General features: G+C 51.7%; 1 protein-coding gene across 2 annotated transcripts in view; it reads left to right on the top strand.

The window, feature by feature from the left end:
- The first annotated feature begins 5,547 nt into the window (after positions 1 to 5,547).
- Positions 5,548 to 16,448, top strand: part of APMAP (adipocyte plasma membrane associated protein) — a 29,121-nt gene continuing 18,220 nt past the window's right edge. For both annotated transcript variants that reach the window (XM_082857985.1, XM_082857984.1), the window contains exons 1-2: positions 5,548 to 5,686; positions 13,680 to 13,796. In XM_082857985.1, coding sequence (XP_082714111.1) covers positions 5,595 to 5,686; positions 13,680 to 13,796 — 209 coding nt within the window. In that variant the 5' untranslated portion in view covers positions 5,548 to 5,594. The remainder of the gene's footprint in view (positions 5,687 to 13,679; positions 13,797 to 16,448) is intronic.

Genomic DNA, 16,448 nt, shown 5'->3' with positions numbered 1-16,448 from the left:
GGATGAGATGCAGGCTTTAGAGAAAAACGCACTGAACTGGTGCCCTGAGAGGTGGGACAAGAGATGTTCCTCCAGAGCAGGAGCTGGGCTGTCCCAGGGAGAGTGTCCATGCCGAGCCCCAGGTGTGGGGAGGGAGGCTGTGGAGGATGATGAATTTACAAAGGCGGCTCACCGGGGAACAACCCAGATCTGCACCTCTGGATGTCTGGGAAGTCACAGCAGGACTTTCCTCTTATCAGAATAGTCTGGCCCGGGGCAGGGCAGCAGGAGAGGGTTATAGCAGCTTTTAACAAGTCCAGTTGTGCAGCGCCCCCCCCCCCCGCCCCCGCCGCCTTCTGGTGAAGCCACCCTGGTTTCGTCTCCTGGCTGCTGGGGGTTTGTGAAGGTCATTCCCAGCATCACAGTCGCTGGCCATGTGATGCATCAGGCCACTGAGAGAGGACAGGACACGGAGGTGAGCCTCGAGCAGGGCCTGCCTGGGGCCCAGCCGGGGGATGCGCAGGGACGTTTGAGCTGCCCCTGCCCATCCCGGCCCCAGGCTTCACTTCCTGCTTCGGATCTTCTGTCAAGGCTTAAATGTCCTGACAAAGACCCAACTCGGAGTGGCCAAGATGCAGAATGCAGAGCAGAGACGGATGTCGGATGGTGTGGAAGCAGCGAAGGGACCAGGCAGAACTCAGAGACCGTCGTGATGTGACGGCACATTTATCTAAGGGTAAATCTCTAGGTGATTCAGGCAAATGCCGGTCCCGGCTCACCCACAGCTGCTGAACTTGTAGTGCAGGAAAGGTAGTGTGAATTCTCACCCCACTGCCTCGGCCTGACTCCAGTGAAATTAACTCGAGTCCTCGCAGACTGACCTGCCCCCACCTCCAGCCCTCACAATACCCGATGTCGGAACAGAAATGCTTCTGCTGCTGAGCACAGTGGGCAAGGAGGCCCTGCCAGGTGCCCCACTCCTCAGCCCACTTCATCCCCATGGCGCCTCCTGAGCAGACACTTGTCCCCACTTGGTAGAGGAGGCGGGAAGGTGGCGGAGCTGGGTTTGGATGGAGCTGACTCCATCTTTGACCCCCATGCTCAGATCCCCTCCTGGAAGAGCTTAGGGGAACATCTACATTTTATTTTATAATTTTTAAGGCATCTTACTGTTGGCCTCTGTATTGATATCTGGGCCGGGGACAGCAGCAGCACCCAGGTGCAGGCCCAGAGAAAGCCTTCCCAGAGGCAGTGACTCTGGCGGGGTAGGAGGCAAGGTGGTGACCTCCAATCTGAGTTAGAGGCTTTTCCTTCATCATTGGGAATTTCTGCTGTGTAACACGGTGAAACCAAGCAAACAGATCCTTTCTGGTCTGTGAAAACCATTTGTCTTTGGTTCCACAGTATTATTTTTCAATGACTTGTTTTTATTTATCCTGCCTGGGCTCCATAGGGCTTCTTGGGTCTGTGGCTTGATGTCCACCTGAATCAATTTTGGAAATATCTCCATCATTCATTATATCTTTAAATATAGTTTTTGTCATTCTCGCTTCTTTTCTGAGGACGCAGACATCCCATATGTTGGAACTTCTCATGTTCTAGTCTCTCTTCCTGCCTTGGTCTCGACTGCCCTGAAAGCAGAGCCTGAGATAAAGGCTTGTATGCAGCCTTCCCTGTTCTTACTTAGGAATGTGATTCCAGGAACAAGTTTGAGGGATGGGTGTGAAACAGGAAAGGAGGGTAACTAACACCATGGCAACCGCTGCTGACCTGGCAGGACTCACAAGGAATCCTATACATGTGTCTCGGAACTGGCTGGCCTCTCAACTTCCCCCTCTGGACCTGCGAATGCACTCGGGGGAAAAAGTGGCTCCCGACCCTGGGCTCATCTTCCTGGGCCTCTCTCTGTCCTTTCTGTTACCTGATCACCATGCTGGGCTTGCCAGTGTCTTCACGCAGATGTTTCAAATATTTCGTTCACCATTGTCCTCACTGCCAGCGTGAGTCTCATTTATCTAATCTGCCATCACACGAACAGAAAGTCATGCATAATGTTCCTTAAATGTGAAAGGTTCTGAATTCCAACATCCACTTCACCCAAACATTTCCCATAAGTTACTGAGGCCCTTTACATATTACTTTGTACTTGTTTGTTCCCTCCCAATATAATGCAGGTATCTCCCCATCTTATTCCTTGTATTGATTGCATATGGCAAACCACTGAATTTGAGCATTTATTTAACCATTATTAATGGACACCTGAGGTGATTCCAATTTGTCTACATTAGAAACAAGACTGAAATGGACATCCATGCCCATCTTTGCACCATGGGATCAAAAGGAATGCTTGACCCCTGCAATGGCCTGAATGTTGCCCCCCTCCCCTCCTATTCACATGTTGAAATCCTATCCTTCAAGGTGATGGTGTCAGGATGTGGTGTCTTTGGGAGGCTGGGGTCTGGGAATCTGGGCTTTCAACAATTCCCAGGTGTTTTGCACAGTTGGCAAGGCCCTGGTCCAGTTTTGGGGATCACTGATCAAGCCCAACACTAAATATATTTCCATTTCAATTTAAGAAAGTGATCCGGACAAAGACAGCTTTCAAACTAGGCAACAGCTTGCTTTCAGACATTTTTGGGGATGAAATATAACAAACATATATAGAAAGGTATTCAAAACATAAATGTACAGCTTAACAAATTGACATAAACAAACACCCAGGTAACTCCCATCAAGGTCATGATAGGAAACTGCCTGCGTGTGGGAAGCCACCCAGCCCATTCCTCATCATAATCTGTGTTCCCACTGACAAGTCACAGCCCCTCCGGTCCCAAGCCCTCAGGGTCATGCCTGAGTCCCCCCAGCCCCTCATGGCGCAGAGCTGCCTCTCTCATGTTTCCTGCAGACAGTCTCTGAGGCTTCCAAAGCAAAGTGGTGGTGGGGTGATTCTCTTGGTCTCCAATCTTAGGGACACTGGACTGAGACCCCTGTCCCCCCCAAACTGGAATGCTGTATATGTGTCTCTATTTCTTATTTCTTCTCTAAGCAGTGATGCTCGACTTCGGCTTTTAAAAGTGTCTGGGGAGGGATTTCCCTGGTAGTAAAGAATCCGCCTTCTAATGCAGGGGAAGAAGGTTCAATGCCTGGTCAGGGAACTAAGATCCCACATGCCGCGGGGCAACTAAGCCCGCGCGCCTCAACTAGAGAGCCCATGCGCCTCAACTAGCAAGCCTGCATGCTCTGGAGTCCGTGCACCACAACTAGAGAAGCCCGCGTGCCTCAGTGAAAGATCTCACATGCCGCAATGAAGATCCTGAGCGCTGCAACTAAGACCAAACGCAGCCAAAAAAAAAAAAAGAAAAAAAGAAAAAGTGTCTGGGGACCCTTTAAAACTACCTATGCCCAAGCCACACCCCAGACCGATTACATTGGAATTTCTGGGATGGGACTGAGGCATCAGGATATTTCAAAGCTTCCTGGATGATTCTAATGTGCAGCTAAAGTTGAGAACCCCTGTCTTAAAGAGTGATAGCATCCTGGGGCAACACGAATCACAGTGACCAGCTGGGGCACTTGCCACTGCTGCCTGGCAAACGTGTTTATTTTCACCCTCACGTCATGCCTTTCAGTCCAGGTGCCGACACTGTGAAGGCCTCAAGACTGATTATGGCGTCTAACCCCTGGGACGGTCCTCCTGGCACAGGTGACTTAAAAACAAGTGACTGGGAAGCAGCACCGCTGGCACAGGCTCAGGGTGAGGGGAATGGGTTCTGGTTGGTCTAACCCATGGGACACTTGGTAAGGTCTGGAGACATTACTGATTATCATGACTGGGTGGAATGCTGCTGGCATCTAGTGGGTGGAGGCCAGGGATGCTGCTAAACATCCTACCGTGCACAGGACAGCTCCCCGCTCTCCCTTCCCTCCAAGGAATTATCTGGCCCAAACTGTCAACACCACTGAGGTTGAGGGACCTGATCTAACCAATCAGAGTGGTCCCACCCCCCTGCCAGGAACGGGGTGTTAGCTATGCTGGAGGGTGGGTGGGGGGACTGAGAAGGAAAGAAACCACAGCTAGCAAAGTGGGCCTGACCATGACACCCAAACAGAAAAACAGGACTAAACCATGCCGTGCAACACACGTGACTCAGCTCATGCAGAGTACGTGCTCCAAGACAAAACCACTGACCCCTCCAGTGGCTCTCCCGATTACAAATTCTGACCCATCCTTGCCAAGACCATCTACGGCCAACTACAGCCCCACACCCCTCGAGGACCCTTCCATAACACCCCTGTTTTGAGGAGACTCACGTGTCCTCTGGTTCCTTCCTTTGCTGCAGCAAGTTGAATAAACCTAACCTTTTATTATTTTCTTGTACAGCCATGTTCCTGGCTGTTTTCAGTTGGCATGGAACACAAATAACTACAGTGAAAGTGCCTTAGACACTAGGAAGATATCCTGCTTGTGAAATTAGGGGAGGGATTTTCAGCAAATGAAGTGGGTCCTGAGTGATAAAACCGGTCTGACCAAGTGGAGGTGAAGGAACAATAAGGACCAAGGCAGGGAGGCACAGAATTAGTAATAGCAAGCAATCCTGAGTGTGTGAAACACAGGATTCAGGGTAGGGACACTCCAGACAGGCAGGAAGGGGCCGATCATGCAGCGCTGTTAAAACCATCCCTGGCAGAGCAGCTGTACTGGCTGCATCCCGCGGGGAATGAAGTAAGATGCTGCCAAGGCCTGAACTATAATCCGGGACCCTGCCGACCTGGATTCACACAAGGAATCTTCATTCCCCCACGCTGGGTCTTCCGAGCTTTTCTTGGGGACAGCTGGGTGGGAGTCCGGTGCCCTCGAGCACCCAGAAAGGCCGTGGCACACTGGCCTGGGGACCGCCTTGCCTAGTAGCAAGAAAATCGATTCTCAGGGTTTCATTTTGAGTGGCCTTTTCTGGAGACGCTGCCGAGTAACAGGAGCCGGCTTCCTCTGCCGGGAAAACCTCCTCCCAGTGTCTTCCCCAATCCCATACAACTTCAGCTCCGTCATCTGCCGGACGCCCTCACGAGCCCGTTGGTCTCCTTCGGCAAAATTCCTCATTAAAACCCCAAAGTGTCTCACGACGACCGGCTAGAGTCGGCTCTTCCGGGAGGAGATCGCGCGGGTCAGTCGGCGGGCGCGGCCCTCGGCTTGTCCGCTGCTCCTGGCGACAGCTCCGTCCACACGCTTACAAACCGCCGAACGTCGCTGTGACCGACACAATGGCGAACACGGCCGGCTGCCCTTTTCCGGCGCGTTTTCCCCTTAACCCCATCGGTTAGGAAACGGCCACGGGATTCTTGGTGGGCCTCGCCTCGAGGTCAGAACGGACGTGAAAGGCTGGGACGGCGGGCTAGGACGCGGCGATGCAGACGCCGGAAGCCGCCTCCGGGACGGCGCGCTGGCTCGGACTAGCGGGTGACCGCCTTGCAGCAACTCCCGCCCCGGCGGCCGGAAGGGGCGGGGCCCAAGTCACTTCCGCGCACGGCCGAGGAGGGAGGCGGGGCCTGTTCGTCACTTCCGCGCGCCGGGCCGTAGGCAGGGGGAACGGGGCTCAGGCAGCAGGCGCACGGGCGCCATGAGCGAGGCGGAAGGGCTGCGGCAGCGGCGGCCCGTGCGGCCGCAGGTTGTCACGGACGATGCCCGGGTCCCGGAGGCCAAGGGCGGCAGGTAGGCCGGGCCCGGACCCCGAGGCGGTGACAGCGGCGAGCGCCTCGTTTAGTCCCCGGGGGCCTCGCTTCACGGGAGGAAGCGGGCTCTCGTCGCGCGGTGCACCTGCGGCCCTTCGGTCATTGCCCGGCTCCCAGGCCCCCCTTCCCCCGGCCCTGCCGCACTTCCCCGTGGGGACGTCTGCGGAGCAGCCCGGGGCGCGCGGAGAGGGCCTCCGCACCTGCCCTTCTTGCCGCGCCTTCAGGAAGAACGGGGAGCCGAAGGGACGTTTTTGGGCAGTTTTTGTGAGGGTCCAGGCTTGCACATTTTCCTGGTAGGGACGGAGATGCATAGGGACCTTCCGGAATTTAAATACACTTTGCTTTGTTAGCTAAAAACTGAAGCATAAGCCTATAAAATTCTCCTTTTAACTTTATGCCCTGAGTGTCCTAACTTTGGATTTTTAGGAAGAACCAAGAGGCCCCACACAGACCAAGCTCGAAGTGTGGAACTGATTGACTTATATGTTGTTAGAAATATTGGGAATATTTCTTGGAGTGCCAGCGGGTATGGTACATACTGAATGCGGGACAGCTTTTGCTGAGAGAGACCGAATTTATTCCCTGATGATAATGAGAGGAACACATTTGAAGGAGAGACATAGCAGAGAGGAGCGTTTGGGCTCTAGAAAGGAGATTCATGGAGAGTTTTCAATAATATGTCTCGGGGCCAGTGGAAAGTTTGGATATATGTTTTGTATATAGTCCTCAGTGTAGGGTGATCAGCTATCCTGGTTTGCCCTGGACGTGGGCAAGTGCTGACCCTGGGCAAACCAGGACAGGTTGGACACCTTTTTGACTGTGGGTGTTGTGAAATCATCTGGTGATGACTCAGGAGCCTTTAGAGCACACATGATCGGACTGGCAGTGCTGTGCTCCAGAAACTGTGCCAACACCGAGTCTCTACACACTCATGCCCAGAAGACCAGGAAGCAGCCGGCCTGGTCTGTCTGAAGGTGCAGGGCATAGAGTGCCCGAGGGCACTCGTGCGATGGGCCCAACTCTCAGCTGGGCTCCCCCAGGCACACCAGGCCCCAGGGCAGGGGGCGGAGTTAATTCAGCTGTTTTTCAGTTTCTCTGGGGGTTTCTTCTTTAATGGTAGGGTTAATTGAATGTTCCAAAGTCCTCACCTGTTGCTGGTCTTTCCCTGGGTGCCTTTTGCACTGTGTTGATTTAAGACATTTTCTTGGCTTTCCTGTGTTTCCCTCTTTCTCTTCTTTGCTCTTCTTCTGTATCTTTGTAACTTTGTATCTTTCCTGTCACCCACCTTCCTTCGTATGTGTATATTGTAATTCTTTAGTTTTTTCTTATTTTTACCATGCAGTTCTTCTCTATTTTTCACTTCTTTTGTGGTGGTTTCTAGTAGTTCATCTGATTGTCATCTTGGATTACCTTAAAAGTTGAGGGTTCACCCTAAGACGGGAAAACGTTGTGTATAATGGGTGAAGTAAAGGAATCTGAAGGAAGTAGAAATGTGATGATGATAAACTTTAGACATGCTGAACAGAATAAAGGAAGCCTTGAAGGACATACTGTTCAGTTAACAGAAGCAGGACAGTAGATTTCGGTGGACAGGACACTGAACGATACCTTGCTCAATCTCCTGACTCTTGGCATGAAAGGTGGCATTAGCTCTGTTTTCCTGGTGAGGTCGTTGAGGTCTCTGTGAGTGATGTGGGTTATGTAAAGTTACAGAGGAATGGAGTCACAAGTGACATGAAAATGAATGAAGGACAGAATTGTCTGCTGGACAGTGAGAAGCATTGAGAAGAGTTGTGTGTGACTCAGGTTCCAGGTATACTTGGCACCTTGGGTTCCAGTCTCCCCTGGATTTGGGCCTAACAGGTTTTACATAAAAATCACAGGTCTTTTTTGATCTCACTGAATCTGTTGGTCAGGACTTCTGTCTGCGACTCGAGGACCTGATGTCCTGTGTGCAGAAGTGGTTAGAGAATGCTCTCTGCCGCGTTTGGCTGGTGCCGCAACAGGATTTTGTAAGTCGTGGCTGAGCCCATGGTAGTTGTCAAATCCTGTTGCGTCACTGTGATCGCTCTCTTGCCTTAGAGACTGCAGGAAATTTCAGGGTGCAGGTGTAGAGGTTGGGGCAAACAAGTTGATTTCCCAGATGGCACCTGGGAGGGAAATTGCTGACCTTCTGGGATGTGTCAGCCCAGATTGGGAAGGAGAGTAGGATGGGCATGTGCAGCACTTTGTTGGTGAAAACAGTACAGATGAATGGAGGGTCCTTTATTCGAGTGGACGCAGGGCAGGTGTGTGGTGGGGGCAGCCGTGCAGGAGAGGCAGAACTGTGGCTGACTGTGAGTTCACAGGAGCTGGCAGTGAGATGGGCCTGTCAAAGAGTTAATGAACCTTGGGCTAAAATAACCATGTGCCCAGAGCCTGGGTGGGAAGCCCTCCGACCTCACCCCCGGGACCTGTGCACCCAGCAGTTACAGGCTCAGTGCCCAGGGGAGTGCAGCTCTCGCCTGTGCCGAGAGCTCGTTGAGTCCTGTGTTTCCTCGGCTGCATGGCTCTGCTCAGTGGTTTCTCCTGAAGTTTCTGGGCAGAGCTCATGGGTTTCGAGCCCTCCCCACCCTCTCCCCGACCTGCTGTACTGTTCCCCTGTGTGCTTGTCACTCCCCAGCGGGCCGTGTTTACACCAGGATGCACGGAGGGCGGGAACTTGATGGGGCCTGGCATGCCTGCTGTGTGTGGAGGTGGTCATTAAATGCTCGTGGGCTCCCAGGTGGTGCTGTCTGATGTGGCAGCCACTTGGCCACATGTAGCTACTTAAGTCTAAATTAATTAAAATGAACCAAAATTAAAAATTCAGTCCCTTTTTGGTGTTATGTAGTGGGTTTGAGGGATGCTGGGGCTGATGAAGGAAAGTGATGTGACTGTGGGGTGGCAGCAGCCACGTGAGCTTCGTGGGTGACACTGACGGGTTTGCGCGTGGGGGAATCTCACGGGGGAGGGGATGAGAGAGGCTCCCAGGTCAAGGCAGGTGGTCAGAGAGCTCCAAGGGCAGGAGTGGGGTGGGAGTGGCGAGGCTGTTTTATCGATGGGTAATAGCTGTCTGGTGAGGTTTCACAGAGAATGCAAAGCAGGCAGGCTCTAAATGGCTAAAAATTTGTGTTTGGGCTATTTTTAAAGTAATTGGATATGTAAAGTTGGAGTTTGGCGCTGATGGGTCTTTTGAGCTAATGTGTCTCAGCCTGCAGTGGGGAAGTAAACAGCCTGGGGCCGAGCTGCTGTTTCTAAAACTTGACCCTGTGCAGAACTTTCCAAAGGGGCTGGCTGGCGGTCAGCCAGGGTGTTGATGGACTTCTTTCACTGGGGAGGGGTTTGGATCAGGTCAGCGGTGTCCGGCTGCACATCAGGCACAACTGGGGGGCTTGAACCTGCCAGACAGAATCTTGGGCCTTGTTTACAGCTGCCCCAGGGGAGGTGCCCCCTTCAGGAGCACTGGGCTGGGTGGCCTCCAAGTTCTTCTCCAGTTCTTTATACTCTGATTGTAAGAGGGGGCTGGCTGGGTCCCGGCAAGGATGGGCCGTGTGGACACAGGCCTTTGTCTGAGTTCCGGCCGCCTTTCTAGCTGTATGCAGGTGCCTTCTGTCCTGGCTGGACTCCTCGTTTTCCCCGTCGTAGGAAGGGGCAACCAGGTCTTCAAGCACGCTGCCACAAGCTCTAAATCACATTCCTAAATTAAGATTTTCAAATGTACACAACAGTGTAGAAAAGGAGAGTTAACAACATAGAGTCCGAGCTAGATGGGAAGGATCTGTCTTATGTGGAATCGTGTTCAGCAAGGAAAAGGGAAAGGGGCTCTTTGGCCAATGTCACCATTTTCATTGGTGAGTTTGCACAAGGCAGCTTCCCCTGAGGAGCAGGGGCCGGGGGTAGGGGGATTACATCAGCCCCCTTTGCAGGACGGCCCGTCCTTCTTTGTGGGGGCCCTGCGGAAGGAAGGGTTTGTGCAGTGCCGTGTGGCCCGCTCTTTGGGACTCCACTTTTAAAGGAACCACAGGACCAGTCATTCCTTCCCTGCGCCCTTGCAGATGCCCTCTTGCTGTGCAGACACTGGCTGTGGCCATCACGCTGACAGACTGGGCACCGAGTGAGTGATGCATGTCCCAGCCTGTGGATGGGCGGTTTGCAGAGTTGGTCACTGACTTTGTTTACTTTCTTGACATCTTTGTTGAGATGTAATTCACATACCATTATTCTCCAGTTTAGAATGTCCAATTCAGGGGTTTTTAGTTTATTCAGAGAGATTTGCAACAGTCATCACAGTCTAAGTTAAGAATATTTTCATCACCGTTAACTTTTTTGGAGGTGAAATTCACATAAGATAAAGGGAACCACCTCAGAGTGTACAGTTCAGTGATGTTTAGTGTTGGGCAACCACCACCGTGGTTTCAAAACTTTTCCTCATCCTATGAAACTCCTTGTTCCCATTAAGTAATCACTCCCCGTCTCTCCTCCCACCAAGTGTCCGTTAGCAGACGAGAGGATAAATGTTGGTGGGGTTGAGCTGCGGAAGGCAGGAGGTGCTGACACGTGCTGCAGCTTGGATGAAGCCGGACACGTCGTGTTGAGCGCAGGGAGCGGCTCACAGAGGCCACACCGGTAGCTCCATTTACCTGCAACGCCCAGAAGGGCAGACACAGTCAGCTTGTGCAGAGTGTTTCAAACGCTACTCCAGGCTCCAGGTCCAGGCGTCTCCTCTGGTCCTTGGCAGGTGGTGTTGCTAGCAGTGACTGTGGGTTTGGGGTCAGACCTGGCCCTCGGTCTCGTCCTTCTGGCAGTGGGCCGTGCGCCGGCCACCGTGCCCCATCCACTTGCCTCGTCCTGGAGTGGACAGTCCGGTTCTGCCTGGCCACCCTCCTGAGCACGTTGCATGGCACCTCTTGTTTTCACCGTCTTTGTCATCACCCTTTTCGGGGCCCTTGCTCCTTGCCCCTTGCAGGCCTCTCAGGTCGTGCCCGCCTGCTGTTGTGTGGTGGTCAGTGCTGACCTGTGCCACGTGTGCACTGCATGCTCTCTGTTCTTGTACCCTTGACCACGTGAGTCAGTCATGATAGAAGAAGGCTAATGGGGTTTGGAGACCGGCCTGGGAGGGAGGGGTTGCCTGATTTTCCTTTCCTGGTCACCTGTCTTCTGCCAGGAGCCTGGCAACTCGGCGTTTCATCTGCTGGGGGTGCGTCCTCAACGCCATGTGAAAAGGGGGCTAGGAACAAAACTCGCTTTTTGGAGGTTATTAGACGGAAAATAGGTGCAGTTTGGGATACTCATTAGCAGAAGGGAAGTGTCAAAGGTCAGCGCTGTCCCCTGTGCATGAAGGTACAGGTGCACCTCAGTTCTGCTTGGAGGTGTCCCGGCTCATCAGGTACAGGTGTGCTGTCCCCCTCACTGTGGGATACAGTCAGCCCGGCTCTCTGCTGCTTTCCTCCAGGTCTGGTCCTTGTCCTGGCATCCTCCTGAGGTCTCACCAACAGTGCCTTCCGTGTCCGTGTTTCAGCTCACAGTCTGTTCTCACTTCGTACTGAGCCTTTGCCAGCAGAGTCTTTATGGTCCGTGTTTCTAACAACAGTCAGTTTGAGGAAATCTAGACCTTTTCTTTCCTGATCCTCACGATTCTTTCCTCCTCCACCTACAGCTCGATTCCAGAGCTACTTCCTCATTTTTAGGTATTCGTTATAGCAGCACCCCATTTCCAGGTAACAGATTTAGTTTAATCAGAAAACTGTATTAGGACTTCCATGGTGGCTCAGTGGTTAAGAATCCGCCTGCCAATGCAGGGGACATGGGTTCGAGCCATGGTCCGGGAGGATCCCATATGCCACGGAGTGACTAAGCCGTGTGGCACAACTACTGAGCCTGCGCTCTAGAGCTGGCGAGCCGCAGCTGCTGAGCCTACATGCTACAACTACTGAAGCCCGCACGCCTAGAGCCTGTGCTCCGTAACAAAGACAAGCCACAGCAACGAGAAGCCCGTGCACCACAATGAAGAGTAGCACCCGCTCGCCGCAACTAGAGAAAGCCCACGTGCAGCAACAAAGCCCAACGCAGCCAAAAATAAATAATAAAATAAAATAAGTAAATTAAAAAAAAACTGTATTAGTTTTCTGTGGCCACCATGACAAGCAACTACACACTTAATGTAAACAACACAAATTGATTCTCTCACAGTTTCGGGCTCAGGAGTCATGCACAGTCTCACTTTGCTGAAACCAAGGTATCAGCAGGGCCACCACGTTCCTCCTGGCAGCTCGAAGGACAGTCTGTTCCTCCTGTTTAGACCGAGGGCAGCATTCAAGCACTTCAGCATGCTGTCCATGTGTCTGCAGGGGGCACTCTGTCATTCTTGCATTTCCACCTACACCCAGTAGAAGCAGAACGATTTGTTTTCTGCTTTATTTGCTTATTAAAATCATGAATGTTCAGAACTGGGTAGGACTTTGAGGTTACTCTGCCACAAACCCTGAGTCACAGTGGGGAACCGTGGGCTTCGGGGTGCAACAGCTCACCTGAAGTGGCGTGGCTGTAGTTGGGACAGTTGGGGCTGGCACCCAGGCCCCCACATTTCTGCATTCTTCATTGAAACCATCTTGTCAAAAGTCAAGTGAAACATTGCCCTCACGTCAAGTTGCTTTGTTAAGTGTGAGTCCTGATTTTTTTCAAGTCAACTTTTTTTGATAGAAAAAGATTTTCCACTTTAGGAGCTCATGATTTTAATTTGCTTTAAGTTACTCTTGATTTCAGGTGTTCAGTGAATTTGAATACGCTGATGCAAGGAAACAGTGATCCTGGGCAGTTTATTTCTTAGCAGGAGGCTTCACGTGCTCCCTGGTCCATGGGTGAGTGAGGATGTGTGTGAAGATTGTTAGAGAGGAGTTTCAGTCCCCCATGGTCATTTGTCCACACGCTTCGCTAGAGGTCCCAGGGCACTGTCAGGTCTCCCCACGGCTTTCGCAGTGACGGCCTGGAGGTGTGATCTTGTAGGTTCTCTAACTGTCTGTATCTATCCGGCTTCTCCCAGGCAGAAGAGCTGGGGTCACCTCTTGAGCTCTTAGAGGTGCGATGCCCAAAATGGTTGGGGTTGGATGCTCAGGACGTTCTGCTTCTGTTTCCTTCTTCTTCTTTTTTTTTTTTAATTAATTTTATGTATTTATTTATTTATTTTTGGCTGTGTTGGGTCTTCGTTGCTGCACACGGGCTTTCTCTAGTTGTGGCGAGGGAGGGCTGTTGCAGTGTGTGGGCTTCTCATTGCAGTGGCTTCTCTTGTTGCAGAGCACGGGCTCTAGGCATGTGGGCTTTAGTAGTTGTAGCACGTGGGCTCAGTCGTTGTGGCGCGTGGGCTCTAGAGCACAGGCTCAGTAGTTGTGGCGCACGGGCTTAGTTGCTCTGTGGCACGTGGGATCTTCCCAGACCGGGGCACGAACCTGCGTCCCCTGCATCGGCAGGCGGACTCTGAACCACTGTGCCACCAGGGAAGCCCAGGCAGATTCTTAGCCACTGCACCACCAGGGAAGCCCTATTTCCTTCTTGAGTTTGTCTCTGAGCGTTGCTTCTTTGAGTCCAGGCGGCTAGAGGTAGTGGCTGAGGGATGCTGTCTTCCCCGTGGATGAGGGTGGCTCCTTGCCTCAGCGCCACTCTCTCCTCTGTCACTTTGTGCCCATCAGTTCTTTGGGTTGCCCACTTTTAACCTCTGCTAGAGGATCCAAGATATAGCTTAGCAGACTACCTTGGAAATAACCGAGAAGAGTGTCCCACACGCTGAAAGGTTAACAAAAGAGCAAGGGCATGGAGTGCACAGTGCTGACCTTTAGTCACTGACGTGGAGGTGGTGGCGGGCAGGCCAGGCGGGAGGGCTGCCCCTGCCCAGAGGGCCGAGACTGCGGTCACTCCGCCTGAGCCCTGCCCAGTGCCTTCCTGTGCTTTGTCTCCGGCAGCTCCTTCAGTGGCAGAGTGTTCCGAGCCACCTTCCTGATGCTGGCTGTGTTCCTCACTGTCCCCCTGCTTGGTGCCATGATGCTGCTGGACTCTCCCATAGACCCACAGCCTCTCAGGTGAGCTGTTGCACAACTTGGGGGGCTGGGGGTGCTGCTTGACAAAATATAGTAAACGGGCTGAAATGACTTCTCGACTGATAAACCAACCTGCTCTGAAAGGTAAGTTATTATGGGAAGTAGAGATCTGTGATTTCTTTAGTGCCTTTGTTTCATGTTAAGTTAGATGTTGTACAGTATTATCCATGTTACTGTTTCAAAAACAAAACTGTACAAAGCAAAATTAAAACCCAGAAAAATCCCAAACAAGAGAAGCTTAAGTATTAGAGATGATTAACCTGAATTCATTTGAAGTGTCAAAAGCACACATAAACGAAGGTTAAGTTCAAGTTGCCGTCTTTAAATTTTTTAAGTAACTGATTTTTTTTAAAATTGATAAGTGCTATTTGTTCAGCAGTCACAAATATGTTTACTGGAATAAGGATTTATAAGTAGCTGATTTTTAGTAAACCTTGTAATTACTGTTCTGTTTTTCCTAAGTTACCCTTTATCAGTGGGGATCTGTGGGTAATGCAGTCCGTTATAACTTGAAAAAATAGTGTACACCTCAGGGTCTTGTGAATGTATTCACATTTGTAATTACAGTCACGCAGAGCCAGGCTCCTCTTGGTGTGATTATTTATGACATCAAGGGCTGTGCAGTCTGGTTCAGTAAGTTCCTGTTTCCCCTCAGAACCGCCCAGGGTGATGAGGCTGTCTGAAGTTTACTATGAGTGAGTTCATGTAAGACTTTAAAGCTTTAGATAAGAACCCTGTCTCAGTATAGAGAGAATCTAACAGGTACAACTGAATAACACGTTGGTGGTTTGTGAGTGAGAGTTGAGGCTTCATGGTGGTGTGTTGGGCGTCCTCTCGAAGGGGCTCCCTCCTGCCGACCCCCTCACTGGGTAGAAGGATACGGCTAAGCCTGCCCCAAATGCAAACTGCCTGGGCCTTTCTGGATAATCCAGTTGGCCAGGCAGGAGCATGAATTGTATCCACAGCTGGGGATCAAAACCTGGGCTGGGGAGCCGGCCTTAGAGAGAGGAGGCAGTGGGGAGCAGGTGAGCATCCGGCATCTGAGGGGCAGGGAGGATTAGAGCTTCCATGACCGAAGACCTGTGATCTCAGTAGAGGTCATTTCTTGTGCAGAGTGGTGAAGAAATTCGGGGAAAGAAGGTGTGAAGCCCTGACAGCCTGGAGGGGAGCGAGATCAGGAAGGCTTTGAGGTTGTGCAGATTGAGCCCTGTCTGTGGAGTAGATGTGCCGGGTGAGGAGAAACCCAGAGAAACCGGTGTGGCTGACGGGCCTCTCCTGGGCTCAGAGTTAGGGAATGACTGGGCTCACATTGGGGCTGTGGGCCCCCAAAGCCAGAACGAAGGCAGAAGGCTGGCAGATGGTGAGAACGGGAACGATCTGGGGTTTGGGGAAAAGTGCTGATAACAGCAGCAAACAGGACTTTTGTAAAACTCCCTTCAGAGCAAAATGAACAAGGAAGGGGGAGACCCACCGACTAGGGCGAGTGGTGCAGTCTCAGTGCTGGTGGGGCTCAGCTGGGGGAGGTGTCCTGGGGGCTCTGTCTGCAGGGGATTCAGGAAAACAGAGGATAGACAGACCCAGAGGGTGCAAGACTAGGGGAGACCCTTCCAGGGTGGCTTGTTATGCAGTTGGTGGCAGTCCTTAGGGAGCAGAGTCAGCGGGAAGGCTGCCAGACTTGGCCAGATCCTGCTGTGCAGAGCAACCTTCTTTTCTTTGTTAGGAAGATTGGGGACTAGTGGACACGACATAAGTGACATCCCGATTCCTGGAGGGTGTTGCTCAGTGTACGTCAGGATACATTTTGCATGTGGATAGATGGGAGCCCAGTGGTGTGGTCACCTGTGGTTGGCACTTGCATCAGCTTAGTGGTCCTCACTGCACAGGAGCATCCGCTCGTGGAACCAGAGGGGTTGGGTGGCTCAAAGATTTCCTGAGCATCTCTGAGGACCCCAGTGTGTCTCCCTCCTGAAGGGGTCAGGGGGCATGGGACACTGTCTCTCTCCTTCCCCTGCAGGTCTCCCGTGGGCCTTGCCTGAGTTTTATTTTTTGTGTTTCTATTTGCTCCTCACATCCCTGACCACCTGTAGCATTTTATTGCTACTATTTATTTATTATCTTTGAGTTTTACAGTTTCACTCTACTAATAAAATGCATACTTTTGACAGTAATGGTAATAGCTTTCAGTTGCTAGAAGAATTATTATTCCTGTTGGTTTTTTAAATCATAGCCACAAAAATCTCTTCTTTAAAACACTGTGTTTTTTGTGTTAAATTTTACAGTAACTGAAAAATATGGTTTAAATATGGCAGAAACAGTCCTATCCTTTTATGAAAAATAATGTTTCTGTTCCTTTCTGGATGGAAGCTGAGTCCTTTCCACAAAGTGGTGGGTGGAGGCTGCGGTGACCACTGCTGAGTTGGGGCCCATGGGCCGTGTCCTGGCCACATGCTTGTGAGACACATTCACAGCTCACAGTCGGGGGGGGGGGGCATTTCCTCAGTTCCACCTCAGAAGGAAGACTAAAGAGTGATCCTGATCAAATGGAACCATGGGGAGAAACAGGATAAAACTGGAAACTGAGCATAAGTGGTGACTGAAGTTAGGGGGAGTAGCACGAGTGAATAGGAGTTAACA

This window comes from Leucopleurus acutus, assembly GCF_964270905.1.
Source record: "Leucopleurus acutus genome assembly, chromosome: 16".
In the NCBI taxonomy this organism is placed as follows: Eukaryota; Metazoa; Chordata; class Mammalia; order Artiodactyla; family Delphinidae; genus Leucopleurus; species Leucopleurus acutus.
Note: the sequence above shows the minus strand (reverse complement) of the source record. Positions and strands in the feature narration are given on the sequence as shown.